Source organism: Mobula birostris, chromosome 15 (assembly GCF_030028105.1).
Source record: "Mobula birostris isolate sMobBir1 chromosome 15, sMobBir1.hap1, whole genome shotgun sequence".
Lineage (NCBI taxonomy): Eukaryota > Metazoa > Chordata > Chondrichthyes > Myliobatiformes > Myliobatidae > Mobula > Mobula birostris.
Window position 1 is genome coordinate 49,039,309 of NC_092384.1, and position 17,894 is coordinate 49,057,202.

Here is a 17,894-nt window from a genome sequence, read left to right on the forward strand (position 1 = left end):
CAGCACTCAGGGAATACTCTTTTCTCATTGTCACCATCAGGTAGGAGAAACAGAAGCCTGAAGGCACATAATCAGTGATTCAGGTACAGCTTCTTCCCCTCTGCCATCCGATTCCTAAATGGACATTGAATCCTTGAACACTACCTCAATTTTTTAAATATATAGTATTTCTGTTTTTTTGCATTATTTTTAATCTATTCAATAACTGTATACTGTAAATTATTTATTATATTTATTTTCTCTTCTATATAATTTATTGCATTGAACTGCTGCTGCTAAGTTAACAAATGTCATGACACATGCTGGTGATAATAAACCTGATTCTCTATATCTATAATAATGGGGTACAATGAAATAACAGATAAACTGAATAAGTACCTTGCATCAGTCTTCACTGTGGAAGACACTAGTAGTATGGTGGAAATTCCAGGTGTCGGGGCATGAATTGTGTGAAGTTACCATAACTAGAGAGAAGCTTCATTGGGAAACTGAAAGGTATGAAGGTAGATAAGTCACCTGGACTAGATTCTGGAATTGTTCTGGAAGACTGGAAAATTGCAAATGTCACTCCAGTCTCTAAGAGGGAGAGAGACAGAAGAAAGGAAACTATAGGCTAGTTAGTCTGACCTCAGTGGCTGGAAAGATGTCGGAGTCAATTATTAAGGATAAGCTCTCAGAATACTAAGAGTCAACGTGATTTGCCTGACAAATTTGTTGGAATTCTTTGAAGAAATAACAAGCAGGATAGACAAAGGAGAATCAGTTGATGTTGTGTACTTGGATTTTGAAAAGGCTTTTGACAAGGTGCCACACGAAGCTGCTTAACAAGCTAGGAGCCCATAAATTACAGGAAAGATTCTAGCATTGATAAAGCAGTGACTGATTGACAGGAGGCAAAGAGAGGGAATGAAGAAAGCCTTTTCTGGGCTGGCTGCCAGTGACTAGTGGTGTTCCACAGGGGTCTGTGTTGGGACCAATTCTTTTTACATTATATGTGAAACACCCTGTTTCCTTGGCTGCGTAAGTCTAAGGAAGACGCCCTCCGGCCTGCCAAACTTCAGAGATTGAGGCGCACTGGATCCCACCCCAAACCTCAGTGTGTGTGGATGCTGCGTCATTTGTTACCCTGTTACAAATTAATGCCACAAAATAACGGACAGAACACTGCATACGATTAAAGGAATTATATTTATAAATCTTAACTGAAGGGTTAGTAAAGAATAACAGAAAGAAAAGGGCCCATTCTAATTAAATAAATGTGCACAAATTGGAGCTCACCTTGAACTTCTCTGTGACTCACACACTGGGTCCTCAGTCAACATGAATGCCCACACCACTTTCTGAACGTCGCTCGCAATCTATCTCGAACAAACAGGTCTCCCACCGGATCGTATGCTACGACCGGTTCTCTCCAGCATCTTCTCTCTCCATCTCCTCTCAAACAACAGCCCAAGACCAATCTTATTGTCCCTCACCTAGAAAACCTCCCGCTAATTGGATGGCACACATTCCACATCATCCCTTATCTTCAACAATAACCCAAACCGGCTGAAGGCAGAACAAACAGCTCTTACAGAACTGCACAAAATGAAATACATACAGCATAACAGTAAAAATTATGAACCAGGGGATTACATATGTTAATAATGTGGATGATGGAATTGATAGCTTTGTTGCAAAGCTTGAAGACGATATGAAGAGAGGTGGAGGGACAGGTAGTTTTGAGGAAGTAGAGAGGCTACAGAAGGACCTGGACAGATTAGGAGAATGGACAAAGAAGAGGCAGATGGAATACAGTGTCAGGAAGTGTATGGTCATGCACTTTGGTTGGAGGGAAAATACAAAAAACTGAGGTGCAAAGGGACTTAGCAGTCCTCGTGCAGGATTCCCTTAAGATTAATTTGCAGGTTGAGTCAGTGGTGAGGAAGGCAAACGCAATGTTAGCATTCATTTCAAGAGGACTAGAATATAAAAGCAAGGATGTAATGTAGAAACTTTATAAAGCACTGGTGGGGCCTCACTTGGAGTATCGTGAGCAGGTTTGGGCCCTCATCTTAGATGTGCTGAAACGGGAGAGGGTGCAAATGAGGTTCACAAAAATGATTCCAGGATTGAATGGCTTGTCATATGAAGAGCCTTTGATGGCTTTGGGCTTGTATTCACTAGAATTCTGAAGAATGAGGGGTGACCTCATTGAAACCAATCAAGTAGTGAAAGACCTTAATAGAGTGGATGTGGAGAGTCTAAGACCAGAGGACTCAGCCTCAGAATAGAGCAGCATCCTTTTTAAAACAGAGTTGGGGAGGAATTTTTTTAAGCCAGAGTGGTGAATCTGTGGAATTCTTTGCCACAGGTAGCTGTGGAGGCCAATTCTTTATATATACTTAAAGCAGAGTTTGATGGATTCTTGATTGGTTAGGGCAGGACAGGATACAGGGGTGGGGAGGAGACGGAGATTGGAGCTGAGAGGAAAAATGGATCATCCATGATGAAATGGGAGAGCAGATTCAATGGGCCAAATGGCCTAATTCTGCTCCTGTATCTTATGGTCCAATAATTCTTCTAAATATGACTGCACATCACAGGCAAGATCATCTTTAATCAAGATCAGAATGGGTGCAACCACTGATAGTACTGGATTTGTATCTTGAACCGTAGATGGCAGTCTTGAATAAAAATGATGGTTCCTAGTCTCTTAACTGTGAAATTTGATTTAATTTCAGAATGTTAGAAACAAGGATAAAAAATGTAGTAACAATTCTTACATCCTCCTCTACTATCACTGATAATTTTTCAGTTATAAACTCTGGATACTGTTTTCCCTCCTTCATTCACCATTCTAAGGCCTCTGCAAATCTCTTTAAATGAAACAAAGCATATACAGGAGGTGATCTCGAACACAGCACCATGTTTGGGAGGGTGTTACTAAATGGTTATTAAAAATAATGAAATAGGTGCATCAGAAGAAGGGAAGGGCATGCAGCTTCTGAAAAAGTCAAAGAAGCCTGCAAAAGAGTTGGAGACACTTCAGCAAACGGAGCAGGGTGAGTGTCTGGGTCAGCAGATGTTTTGTTTGGTGTTGCAGTCTCTCTGACACTTCCATGGGTCCTGCTGCATGGACTCAGGGGGTCTTAATATGATCCTAAATGCTCCAGTGATCGCTATGAGTGAATAAGGATATTGCCCTTCTTCAAGGAGGCTTCGACCACATTCTTGAATCTTTTCCTCTGTGGTAATTCCTCCTATGTCAGATTTCAGAAAAGAGTGTGTGCTTTGGCTGTCTGGTGTTGGGTTTGTGAATGATGTGGCCTGCCCAGTGCAGCTGATTGAGTGTAACTTGGACCTCATTACTAAGTCTGTTGGTTTGTGAGAGGACACCGGCGTTTGTTCACTCGTCCTTCCAGTGAATCTGATGCATTTTGCAGAGACTTCTATAGTTATCTTAGGAACAAATGGGAGAGTGGGCACGAAATCACTGCTGCATAGTTGACCATTAATTTTGTGCCTTTCAAGACTTCAGTTGGCCAAAAGCTGTATTGGTACCTTGAAAGCAGTAGTGGATCTTATTATCAGTATCGCCTTACCTAAGAGGCATGGAAAGTGGTTCACGATTTCTGGAGTATTGCAAGCCTTCATTGTTAGAGAGCAGCACAGTGCTGTAGGTTCAGCTTGACAGAGAGCCTTGGTCCTGCAGACATTGAATGTAAACCTTCATCCTCTTATATCTGGAGGGAAGGCCCCAAAATCCTTGGCTTTGACTGCTGCTGGCGGCCGGGGCTGGGGTTGGAGCGCTTGGCAGAGATGGTGCTCGGTGCTTGGTGCTGGAGGGCTGGTCGGAGGCTCGAAGGTTTTGGATGACTCAGAGTCGGACTGTGGTCAGACATGGCAGGGAGAGTTTTCTTCCTTCTCCCGTCTGCGTGAGATGTGGGACTTTCGAGAGACTTTGAACATTTTTTTACTGTGTGCATGGCATGTTCTTCATCAAGTTATGGTATTGCTTGCACTGTTGTAACTATATGTTATAATTATGTGGTTTTTGTCAGTTTTTCAGTCTTGGTCTGTCCTGTGTTTCTGTGATATCACACCGGAGGAATATTGTATCATTTCTTAATGCATGCATTACTAAATGACAATAAAAGAGGACTGCGTGTCCTCATAATCTAATAATCTAATCCTTCAATGGTTTGGAGCACAGCCTCTGCGTTCAGCCAGATACAAGCATCACTTGTCTGCTGCAATCAGCTTCTGAAATTTAGTTCTAGAGTATAGTTGTTTCAGTTTGCGCAGCTTCCCATTAGTTCTAAATGAAAGCTTGTTTGGAAGTGAAACACTGTACCAGGAAGGAATATGGAAATTCTTGGAACAACGATACAGGTCTTCACTGGTGCAGTTGGCTCTTATCTGCCACCTGAAAAGGTGTACAAGCAAATCTATACATGAGGTGATGCAGAACAGATGCAATAAATGTTGTTTTGCCACTTTATGGCATGGAAGGCTGACAAGACACTGACAGTAGAGGAGAAGGACTTATAGGAAGTTTGGAGAAACTACTGGCTGTTGATGGAGTAGCAGCGCTTTTATAGGTGCTCCTACTCTTTTTAATTTACTGCTTCCAACTTGTTTTGAAAACTTACTTTTAAACGCAATACTGCTTTATGAGTCGTGCTAAAGCTACTAAAAAAGAAGAGGACCCTGTGGTAACTTTGGAATCTATTATGGGGACACTTCAGCAACATAAAAATGAACTTTCGGTGGAGTTACAGCAACTCAGCGCTGAATTTAAATGGATGGATGGAAAATTGGATGCTATTCAAAAAACTTTAAGAGAACACGATAAACAGATAAAAGAGAACGAAGATATTTTGATGGCGTTCAACGCGAAGATTGACGATCTGGAACAGGACTGTGATAAACAGTTAAAGGTTAATGAAATATTAAGACAGATGATTATCGACTTCGAAAATAGAAACAGAAGAAATAATCTACATGAAGTCAAGTCAAGTCACTTTTTGTTGTCATTTTGACCATAACTGCTGGTACAGTACACAGTAAAAATGAGACAACGTTTTGCAGGACCATGGTGTTACATGAATAATACAAAAACTACACTGAACTACGTAAAACAACACAAAACTATACTAGACTACAGACCTATGCAGGTCTGTATAAAGTGCACAAAACAGTGCAGGCATTACAATAAATAATAAATGAGATAATATGCACAGTAGAGGGCAGTAGGTTGGTGTCAGTCCAGGCTCTGGGTATTGAAGAGTTTGATGGCTTGGGGGAGGAAACTGTTACAGAGGCTGGTCGTGAGAGCCCGAATACTATGATGGCTTTTGCCAGATCCAACTGAATGTTCTTCTTATAGACCAATTTCCTTACTTAATGTTGATACTAAAATTTTATCTAAACTTTTGGCTTGTAGGATTGAAAATATTTTGCCACCTATTATTTCTGATGATCAGACTGGATTTATCAAAAATCGATACTTCCACTTTATTCGTCGTTTATTGAATATTATTTATTCTCCTTCTAAAGAGATATCGGAATGTGTGATATCCTTAGATACTGAGAAAGCCTTTGATCGGGTTGAATGGAATTATTCATTTTAAACTTCAGAAAAATTTAACTTTGGGCCTGATTTTATTCAATGGATTAAATTACTTTTTCTGTCTCCCTCCGCTCACATTCTTACTAACTCTCAGAATTCTGAGCCATTTAAACTTCAATGTGGAACCAGACAAGGTTGTCCTTTGAGTCCTTTGCTTTTTGATTTGGTCTTAGAACCTTTAGCTATTGCTTTCCGGGAATCTAATGATATCACTGGTATTTTAAGGAGGGGTAATACTCACAAAGTTTCTCTTTATGCTGATGACCTTTTGCTCTACATTTCTAATGTGGAGTCTTCTTTACCTTCCATACTTTCTTTACTTTCCTGCTTTAGTCAGTTTTCAGAATATAAACTTTCATAAGAGTGAACATTTTTCTTTGAATAATTTGGCATTAGTTAACTCTAACCTTCCTTTTAAAATTGCAAGAAATCAATTTACTTATTTGGGCATAACAATTACCAGGAATTATAAATTCCTTCTGAAAGAAATTTTTTTTACACTTCTGAATTATGTTAAGAAGGCACTATCAAATTGGTCACCCCTCTCTTTATCATTGAATGGTCAAATTAATTCTATCAAAATGAATATTTTGCCTACATTTTTATATTTATTTCAGGCCGTACCTGTTTTTATTCCTAAATCCTTTTTTGATTCTCTTGATTCTATTATACCTTCGTATATATGGAAAAATAAAATTTCTCGGTTAAATAAAGTTCATCTTCAAAAAGCTGAAAAGAATGGAGGTTTAGCTTTACCCAATTTTAGGTTTTATTACTGGGCATTCAACATACAGTATCTTACATTTTGGTTATATTATATTAATCCAGAGGACTGTCCAGTCTGGGTTTCTTTAGAAGCTAATTCTGTTAATAAATTTTCTATCATTTCTCTTCTTGGATCCTCAATTCCTTTATCTTTAAGTAATTTAACTGATAATTTTGTAGTTAAACAAACCTTGAGGATTTGAGTACAATTTAGAAAATATTTTGGTTTATTGAGTTTTTCACTTTTAAATCCCATTTCTTCTATTTTTTTTAAACCTTCTATGACTGATGTAGTTTTTAAAGAGTGGAATAGATTGGGTATTAAATGTTTTCAGGATATGTTTGTTGGAGGTCTCTCTTCATCTGAACAATTGCCAGCTAAGTATAGCCTACCCAAAACCCACTTCTTTCGATATTTACAAATTAGAGACTTTTTGCATTCTCAAGTACATACATTTCCTAAAAGTCCAGATAAGAATTTACTTGATACAATTTTTAAATTGAAACCCTTCCATAATGGATCTATATCTAATATTTATGGTATGTTGTTGGGAATGAGAAATATTCCTTTAGACAAAATTAAAAATCTCTGGGAACAAAATTTACAGATTCCAATTTCTGAGGATACTTGGAATGAAATTTTTAAATTGGTTAATACCTCATCGCTATATGCCTGTCATTCCCTTCTACAATTTAATGTGGCTCATAAGGCCCACATGACTAAAGATAAGCTCTCTCATTTTTATTCAGATGTATCTCCCTATTGTGATAGATGTAACAATCCAGAAGCTTCACTAATCCATATGTTTTGGACTTGTCCGAGTCTTGAAAAATATTGGAAGGAAGTGTTCCAAACTTTTTTGGTACTTTTTAAAGTAACTTTTAAACCTAATCCTTTGACTGCCTTATTTGGTATTGTTGGAGGAAATGATATTATTTTGGAGTCACATAATTTACATATTTTGGCCTTTATGTCTCTTATAGCCAGGAGGGCATTGTTGCTTAAGTGGAAGGATGCCTCCGCCTACTTATACTCATTGGTTAAATGATGTTATGTCATGTTTAAATTTAGAGAAGATTTGCTGTTCAATTTCTGAACCTAGTCAAGATTTTTTAACATTATGGGGACACATTTTGAATTATTTTCAAAATCTTTGATTTGCTATTAAGCATGGATATTGGCTAACAATATGTTTTATTATATGTTAAGGATTTTTTTTAAACCAATCAGTTGTTTTTTTTCCCCTGGTAGTGGGTCTGGATTTTTTTTGTATAATAAAAATATATCTTTTCAATATTATGTTTAAATTTAATGTATACAGATATGGGGTAATGAAACTATATTTGTGATTCCAATAATTGTAATCGATATATATTATATATCTTACTGTACTCTATTCTTTTACGTAAGAAATCAATAAAAATATTGAAAAAGAAAGGAAGTTTAATGCTGGTGCATCACAAAAAGTTGTCAGTTTTGTTTTCCTAGACAAATGGCTTTTGTAGAAACATCATTCTGCAGTATCAAATGCAGTGGGTCCAGAATAACATTAAGGCACCTTTGCCAGATATATCCATTTGTATGAAACCGCTCCTTATTGGTCAAGCATTGATACACTGTGAATGAAGCAGGGTTAAACAGTGGGTTCATAGGAGTACCTTCCCTTAAGTACAACTGGTCTCAGTTATTGCATGCATATACCAGCATAACAAATTCTGCTCTGTAAAATTCTCATATGAAATGCTCAATGTCTAAAATATTGTTTTACCTGTAATGGGAATACTGCTGATGTAGAATAGAAATATTCAGGAATCAGGCAGAAATGTTATATTTTAACCAAATCTATGTTGCTATCATCAAGAACAGTAAACTTAGAAATGATGATGAATAAATTAATTGCATTTCAGGTCAGTTTATTACACATAGGGAAGGAAAATTAGCCAGAAATATAAAAACTCTTAACTATAGAAAACTTAGGTTAATAATTGAATGTTGAAAGTGAGGCTGGGGAATAAATACTGAAATATGGGAACACGGCAACCAAATAAATAGGCATCTTGCATCTGTAAAGTGTATACTGTAAGCAATATCTCAGCTATACTGATAAATTGGGAATTGGAAGGGAGTTGGGAAATTACATTGACTCGGGTAGTGATACCAAGCAAGTTGTTGGAGCTGTGGGCTGACATTGCCAGGATTGGATGGATTTATCTTCAGCTCTTCAAAGGCACAACTGATTATTAGTGTACAAGAAAAACAAGCGAAAAGCAACAAAGATGTCGGTCATTCCCTCAGCCCATATTTCAAAAAGGCTACTTCTATGGAGCAGTAAACTGCAAATGCTGGAAATCCAAAACAAAATCAAAGGAACTCTGCAGGCCAGACAGTATCAGAAGAGAGAGAAGGATAGATTTATGCTTTGTTTCAAGGACAAGTGTGCTGTATCTTGGGGGGGGGTGGGGGAACAGAAGAAGAGATGGAAAGAACAAAGAATATCTGCAATAGCATGTAGGTCAAAATTCAAGGTAAACATTATATTAAGACAGTAGAAATTAATTGAAACAAAGGTATATATGTAACTAGTGTGAAGAAAAGATATTTTCTCATTTAAAAACTGACTGACCATGCGTTAATTTAGACTAGATATTCTATATCAGAATTTAAAATGTTTATGTACCCAAAAGCTCTTAAAATTGTTATGCCTTAACTGATTTTAACCCATGGTTTACATTTCAAACATGAAAAATACCAGGAGGGGTTAAAAATACTCAGCAAATAAGGCAGCATTCACCAAAAGAGAAACAGAACAACCATTTCAGATCAATAATCCCTTTTCATTGGCCTGAAATGTTAACCTTTTATCAACTGACGTTGCCTAATTTTGTAGATTTTACTTTGTATTTCTAGCATCTATAGCTTTTAAGAATCAAGTACAAATGCAAAGATATAATCAATACACTCCCCAAATATTTGCTTACAATTATGAATTAAAAGACAGGATTTCTGGATAGTTTGCACAATTTATTTAATTTTGCAGTAAATATAACTTCTATTTACAAGGAAACATATTTACCAAATACATTTTACATTGTTGTACAGTCCTTAAAAATGTTTATTTTCATATATTATTTAACATGCTATTTGACTGAAAAAAACAGTCACTGTACACACAACACACATTCCATCAGTAACGAAGGTGTATTGATGAATAGCTTTATTCATATTAAAAAAAATGCTTATGATTTCTGAAATTGTTAGTGTATTGCTTTGAATAGATACCTGGATGAGAATTGCAGATTTTATGCATATTATCAGTTAGCCAGAGATTGACCTCTAAATGCAGAGAGATTTTGAAGTAAGGATCAAGACTTTATTTCTCCAATCCCATGATAGGTCCTGTCTTGTGGAGATGTTTCCTGAAGGCATGATATCGCTTTGCCATTGCACTCCTTGGTGGCTGTTCTACGGCATGCATTATATCCAGCAGAAGGTGATCAGATGACCACAGTGACTTTGTCAACAGATTCATAACAAAAACTACCAAGCTCATTAATTCTGCTGGCATGTCTTTCTGGGCCACCCTGGTCAAACTTTTTAATCATGCAGAAAAGCTAATAAGAAGCATTATACCAGAGCAATATCAAAGGCAGTATCCAGATATAAATAAGATGGTGTGATGATTAGGAAAGCAAGCTGAAATTCAAAGTGGTTTGTGGTAATTGGTTCTGTTACTTTATTTATCAAGTCTTGAGAATAAACAAAATTAAATGTCCTTTTAGCTAGTTATCTGGCTGGCCTCTGCAATGCTATCTAATAAACACATTGCTGTGCACTTTAATTCCACTTCATGGATATCAATTAAAAGTCAGACAAAAAGCAGCTTTTTAAAAACAAGCATGTTGTGAGTATTAGCAATGATTCCATAAAGGTACAGAAACTATAAATGATCTCTGAAAGAGTTAAAATAACTAGCTGCCTTTTTTTCCCCCATTGTTATACATTAAGTTTAAAAATGTAACAGCTTTAAAATGTGGAGTTTTCTTTAGAATATGTGCAACTGTCAGCAGCAGTCTGCCTTTAACCTGTATTTTGCTGGTAATGTGTGTTTGATAAGTCAGAATTTCAGAAATATGAAAGGAGCATAATATGATGCTCGAGTTGTAAATGCTAAAATGCTCATTTTAGTGTTACAAAATAATCTAAATGGACTGTTTAACATAATATAAACCCTAATGTCCTTGAATTATTTTAATCCAAAACTCAGTGCTGATGTCTAAACCATTTGTGGTTTGGTTGGTGCTTTTTTTTTTTTTAAATTGGCATTTGCTTGTTTACTGGATTCAGGTAATGCCAGGTAATGGAAGGATGAGATCATGAGAATACTTGGGCTTTCAATATTCTACCTAGACATTCACTATCTGTGTATGGTCCAAATATACAGTGATGAAAAATAATCTCAAGAGAACAGTTAATATTAAACATGGTTGTTGTATGCAAACCTCACTTTATTCAAAACTCATTTTAATTATTTGAATTATTAAAGATATGGGATAAGAAATTGAAACTTAAATGATTAAGCAATCAAGAAATGCTGAATATTGCATGCTTAATCATTTATTAAATTATCTTGCAGTGTCAGTTGAGCTTTTCAGATGCCATATCTTTGTATATACATTTCTTACATTATCAATACACCTAATACAAAATATTTTAGCTCCAGAATGAACATTTTAAAACATACTGTACAGTTATTGGACTCTGACAACCATCATTTATGCCTTTGATACTGCTCTGGTTCAAAGCAACTTAAGTTTATTCTATTCAGTAAAGTGCAACAGAATCAAGAACACAAAAAAAAAATCATTTGAGCTGTCCTAAAGCAGTGTCAACTCTGATGCTTTGTTTTATATTGTGATAGGCTTCATACACAACCATAGCAGTGCACATGGCAAGGTCAATAATTCAAAAATTGCACTTAAAGTAAAATCTGTATTTAATCTGTTGCTGTGCTAATTTTGAGTGTGGGCTGAAAACACTCACTCATTTAGCGCAAAATAAAGTCCCAGAATTTAAATGTCAGCAGTACACGTTTCATTTGCAAGGGAACAGAACTATTAGTGATCTAGTCTTCCGGAGATAGTAGCAAGAAAACAAAAACTGAGAAAGGAATGGAATTTAATTGTAGTTAAAATAAGAATAAAATAGATTTCCAATGGTCTACATTCCAACCTGACTCAGTCTCTCGACGTGTCAACGCGGAAGTATTTGAAGTATTGAATTTGAATCTCTCTCCTCTACCTAATCAGCTTTTATAGCTGGTTAACAGCAAGAATGAAAATTGAGTTTGCCACCATCTCAAAAGTTAAAGGCCTAGTCTCCAAGAATTCATAGAAGGCTATAAAGCACATCAACTGTGTGACAACTACCTTGCCTCAATGTGAAAAGAGTTTTACCATGAAAATGTTAAACATGACCTCTATAAACTCCAGTTCTTTTGTATCTTTCCTGGTTACTATGTGTCATGTTTGTAGTTGGTCAGAATGAGTTGGGCACAGCCTCGAAATATCACATTCAGTTGGTTTAGGAATTAACAATAGCTCATGCAGTGTGACTGCTGACAACTTTGTCCAAGGACTACATGTCAGCCAGTTGTTGCTTCTTGTACTTCTCTCAAGATCTGGTGGAGCACGAGTACATAGACTGAATTCTCCTTGAAGGAGTGTTGTTCAGAAGGTCCATACTTTTTCTGCTTGAATTAATGACATCAGCAACAAATTTTGTGCATTCAGCACAAATATCCTTGAAGCTACAGCCATGTGCGTAAAGGTGTGGGAATTCCTGTTCTACCGACCGGTTACTGATATTCCTCAAGGACCTGTAATAAAATCATTCAAAGGGTTTTGAGTACTGAACATTAGGATATCCCATTGGTGGCATTTATACATGAATAATTTTTTTTTACTGATATTAAAAATTGAGAAATGCAAGAGAACACACATTTGTCAAAGTTTGAACCATGTGCAATCACCGAGAAAAATTAATTTCCTGTAGTAAATAATCACACAGTACTTACACATTTTCCACCTGTACATATAAATGTTGATTTGGATCTGCATACACAGAAAAATATCTAGTTCCTAATCCTGTACTGTCACTGCTGACATCTACTGATGACCCCAAAGACTTGTCTAAAATTACTTAGTGTTCCCTTCACTTTGTACCAATGTCACTTTGTATTTGTATTTATTATTGGTTTATTATTGAAAAACTTTTGCATGCCATCCATGCAGTTCACTGCATTACAACAATGCTTTGTAGTACAAGGGAAAACAACAGAATGCAGAATAGAGCGTTACATGCTTTTGGGCTGCGGTATCTTCTGCCTAATGTGGTGGAGAGGGAGAGAGGTCTGGGTGGGTGGGGCCTTTGATTATGCCGGCTGTTTTACCAGGGCAGCGAGAAGAACAGAGTCCACAACTCTCTGCAGTTTCTTGCACTCTTGGACAGGGTGGTTGCTATACCATCTGGATAGGATGCCTTCTATGGTGCATCTATAAAACTCATGATAGTCAAAAGACACATGCCAAGTTTCTTTAACCTCCTGAGGGAGTAGAGGTGCTAGTGAGCTTCCTTGGCTGTGGTGTCTATGTGGTTGGACTGGAACAGGCTATTGATAATGGTCACTCCTTAAAAACTTGAAGCTTTCAACCCTCTTGATCTCAGCACCAGTGATGTAAACTCATTATTCTTTTCTTCCCCCACTCTTAGCTACCTATATGAACTTTTATTCTAATGATTCCAACCTGTTGTACACATCCTCCTCTTTGTCTCACCACTGCATTAATGCCTTCAGTATTTCCCCTATTCTTTTCCCAAATCTCCCATGGTTGTCCCTTACAACAAAAGCGAGCTTTGGATTAGCTTTGTGGACTCTTTCTAAGCAGCCTAGTTGTATTATTCAAAGATTCCCTGTTTTAGCACCCCATAATGATGAATTTTCAGTCGCTCCCACCACAGATCTACTGTAGATTTTGTGTCTGGGCTGCTCTGCCTTTTAAGCCGTTTGTGCTACTAGGAAATCCCAGCTGCTTTAAAAGTGAGTTTGACCTATGGCTGCTTATTCTGCCCAATCCTCCCCTGACAAAGTTACTGAAGCAAAACATAATTTTGAAAAACAAGATTCTTAGCAGTTACTTAATCTTAATTCTCTGAAATTCTGGACTCAAAGCAATTACCAGTCATAAACCTAGCAGCACTGATATAATTTATACAAATATATGTGGACATTCAGTATCAATATGAAGTATCATCTATACAGCCCCTTTCATCTGTTGGTAGTCAGCAACTTCTGTATCCTCTCACTCTTCAAGGGGAGGTACAATTTCCATATCTTGCGTCTTCCAACAAAGCAGGTGTTCCCAAGCAGGGAACCCCTGACTTAAAGCAAGCTGCATTATTGCTGGCAATTGATCCAAACACATGAAAGTAATTGTAGTAGTCGTGTTATTCTCATTATGTTGCCAAATGCCAGTTCAGTTAAAGGAAAACGTCAACATCGAACATTGTGCAATCCAATATACTTACTGAGATTGGAAGAGTGCTTTTGCCTGGGGGGATTGTGTCTGACCAGCTCCTTGAGTATTCTCAAAACCCAGAGTGTAGACTGGTATATGGGCAGGTTTCTTGGAAGGTATCTTAATCTGTAGAAAATGTATGGAATTATAGACTGCTTATGATACAGTTGGAAGCCATCCAGTTCATTACGTCAGTACACGTCTGAAGTGGAAGAATCACATTCTCCTACTCCTTCCTCATAGATATGCAAATTAATCTGTCACGCAACTTTTCATTTCAACAAGCTCCAATTCACTGAAGCAAGTTCCAGATTAGTGCTATTACTTAAACTTCTTACTCATCTCACATCCTGCAGTCAATTCTGACCAGAAAGATTAAAAGTGTTCTCAGGAGCACTCGAGCATCAGTAGAAGCTATTTCCACCTATCTATACTCTCTTAATTGGAAATGATCCAGAACATCCCCATTGAATTCCCTCAATCACATCCGTCAGCTCAATAAACTGATTAGAAAGCCTGGCTCTGTTATAGGAGTCAAACTGGACACATCAGAGGCTGTGGTACAACAAAAGGACCCTACTGAAAATCCTGGCAATTTTGGACAATGTTTCTGACCCTCAGCACAACACCTTGGCTGAACAGAGGAGCACTTTTAGTAATAGACAACAATGCTACTCCAAAGAGCACTATACGAGGTCATTCTTACCCTCGACCATCAGGCTTTATATTGAGTCATCCTACAGCCGGAGAGGGGATGAACGCCTCCTGTTAGACTGTTTCTGGTAACTTATTTTTTATTCTTTCTACTTCTCTAATATTCATATCTGAGCACTTGTAATGCTATTGTGACACCAATTTCCTTTGGACTGAATAAAGTACATCTAAATCTGAATAAAAGGTCATTTCTTCGGCAGTTTGAATAGGGCACAACTGCACAAGTGCGTGAAAGTTGGCCCGTGAGACAGCAGGAGAGTTTAAAAAGCAAGCAGATTGAGAAGGGGCGGTCATTTCTTCAGCAGTTTGAACGGGGCACGACTGCGCAAGCTCATGAAGGTCGGCCTGTGAGAGCAGCGGGGAAGTTTAAAAAGCGAGCAGATTAATGGAGCAGGCGTCAGAGTAGTGGGAGACAGAGTAGCAAGGCTTTGGCTCGAGAGGCTTCGGCAAGCAGAGGCTGAGGACGAGCTTGCTCCCAGTGAGGCAAGGCCAGGTCTGCGCAGGCACGTGACCTCAGTGCGTGGAAGGCTAAAAAAAAAAAAAAAAAAAAAGTACACCGCCATATCCAGCGGGTAGCAGAGTGAGAGGGTGCAGAGTGATAGGGCTTAGGCGGAAATGGAAAGAGGCTTTCTGCGACCGTTGAGTCTCATAGTAAAGGGGTAAGTTACAGGCTTATTTATTTAGTAATAACAGTAGCATTAAAAGTATGCATCTAGGATTAGTGTTGTGCTTGGAGTGCTAGATGTGGGGACCCTGGAAGACTCCCAGTCTCCCCAAGGATTACATCTGCACCAGGTGCATTGAGATGAGACTCCTTAACAAGGACAGTGTTAGGGATCTGGAGCTGCAACTTGATGACCTTCAGCTAATTAGGGAAAGTGAGGAGATGATTGATAATACCTGTAGAGAGATAGTGGACAGCACCTCTGTGACAGTCCCCCTCAGAAATCGATATATCGTTTTAGGTACTGTTGGAGAGGTTGACCTGACAGAGGAAGACCACAGCGAACAGGACTCTGGCATTCTGCCCCGTGCCGTGATCAAGAGAGCAAGGAGAAATGCAGTAGTTACAGGGGATTCCATAGTGAGGGGAACAGACAAGAGATTCTGCGAGCTGGACAAGGATACCTGGATGGTGTGTTGCCTCCCTGGTGCCAGGGTACGGGATGTCTCAGATCGGGTCCAGAGTATTCTGAGGAGAGAGGGCGAGCAGCTAGAAGTCTTGGTACATGTTGGTACCAATGACATAGACAGAAAAAGAGGTCCTGAAGGAAGATTATTGGGAGCTAGGAAGAAAATTGAAAAGCTGGACCTCCAGAGTAATAATCTCAGGATTACTGCCTGAGCCACGCACTAATGAAGGTAAGAATAGCAGAATTAAGCAGATGAATGTGTAGCTAAGTAACTGGTGCAGGGGGCAGGGCTTTAAATTCTTGGATCACTGGGATCTTTTTTGGGGAGGTATGACTTATACAAGAACAATGGTTACACCTGAACTCAAGGGTACTAATATCCTGGTGAGATTGTTTATATAGCTGTTAGGGAGGGTTTAAACCAAGTTGGCAGGGGAAAGGAAACCAGGGTGTTAGGGTCGAGGAAGAGGAAAATAGAAATAAGTCAAAGATACTGTGCAGTAAAGATGGCAAGAAGGACAGGCAGGTGAATAGACAGGATAATTTGCTGTGCGATAGAAACATAGCAAAATCGGTAACAGATTCTGATCTAAATACACTGTACTTAAATGCATGCAGCATTAGAAATAAAGTGGATGACCTTGTTGTACAGCTACAGGTTAAAAGATATGACATTGTGGCCATCGCGGAGTCATGGCTAAATGATGGACATGATTAGGAGCTGAATGTCCCAGGATACACAGTGCATAGGAAAGATAGGAAGGTGGGTAAAGGGGGTGGCGTGGCCCTGATGGTAAGCAACGATATCAAATCACTAGAAAGAAGTGACATAGGATCAGAAGAGGTAGAATCCTTGTGGGTCAAGTTAAGAAATGGCAAGGGTAAAAGACACTAATAGCAATTATATACAGGCCTCCAAACAGCAGCCGGGATGTGGACTACAAGTTACAGCTGGAAATAGAAAAAGCGTGTCAGAAGGAAAATGCCAAGATAATTATGGGGGGATTTTAATATGAAAGTGGATTGGGAAAGTCAAGGTACTGGATCTCAGGAGAGGGAGTTTGTAGAATGCCTACAGGGTGGCTTTTTGGACCAGCTTGTCCATAAGCCCACCAGAAGATCAGCTGTTTCGGACTGGATGCTGTGTAATGAACCTGAGGCGATTAGGGAGCTGGAGGTAATGGAACCCCTTGGAAGTAGTGATCATAATATGATTGAACTCAGTTTCAAATTTGAAATGGAGAAGCTGATATCAGGTGTATTGATATTTCAGTGGAAAAAAGGAAATTACAGTGGTATGAGAGAGGAACTGGCCCAAGTAGATTGGAAAAGTAAGCTAGATGGAGGGACGGTAGAGCAGAATTGGATGAAATTCCTACAAGAAATAAGTGCAGGAAAAATATATTCCAAGAAAAAAGAAAGTCATGAGTGGAAAAATGGCAAAATATGGCTAACAAGCGAGGTTAAGGCCAACATAAAAACATAAAAGCAAAAGAGACAGCGTACAAGGAAGCAAAAATTAGTGGGAAAACTGAGGACTGGGCAACTTTTAAAAACTTACAGAAGGAAAATAAGTTATTAGGAAAGAAAAGATGAATTATCAGACATCCCACCCTGCAAAACTCATTTCAGGGAGGTAGCACCATCAATTTGCGGGAGACTTCCGGGAGAGGTGGGATGTCTGCAATAGAGTAGCTCCTTAGCAGCCAGCCAGCTAGTTTAAATAATGTTAGTTATGCTAATGAACGAATGACACCTGTTAAACTCACCTCAACATGTCTTTTACAATCTTAACCCACCATGGGCAATAGAAACGTCACTGTTGCAAACAGTGCAGCAAGCAACACTGTCATTATTTTGACCCCTATTAGGCAGAGGTACACTTTAGTGTAGTCCGGGGTGACGTATGTTTTATTTTTTTTTCCGAACACTCTGCCATGGTGTGCGCGCGCTCTCTCTCTTGTGGTCGCTCGCGCACTCTCACTTTCGCTCTCTTTCTTGCTTTCTCTCGCTCTCAATAAAATTGATTTCTGTGATATTGTATATAATTTGCGGGCATCAGGGAGCCACTATTAATATGCGGGAGACTCCCG

General features: G+C 38.5%; 1 protein-coding gene across 2 annotated transcripts in view; it reads right to left on the bottom strand.

The window, feature by feature from the left end:
- Nucleotides 1–9,481: 9,481 nt before the first annotated feature.
- spire2 (spire-type actin nucleation factor 2) overlaps nucleotides 9,482–17,894 on the bottom strand; it is an 87,647-nt gene continuing 79,234 nt past the window's right edge. The window contains exons 14-15 of one of the 2 annotated variants that reach the window (XM_072279175.1): nucleotides 13,965–14,080; nucleotides 9,482–12,255 (exon numbers count right to left, since the gene is read on the bottom strand). In XM_072279175.1, the coding sequence (XP_072135276.1) occupies nucleotides 12,051–12,255; nucleotides 13,965–14,080 (321 nt within the window). In that variant the 3' untranslated portion in view covers nucleotides 9,482–12,050. Of the gene's footprint in view, nucleotides 12,256–13,964; nucleotides 14,081–17,894 lie in introns of those variants that run through there. The other variant, XM_072279176.1, reaches the window with a different exon arrangement.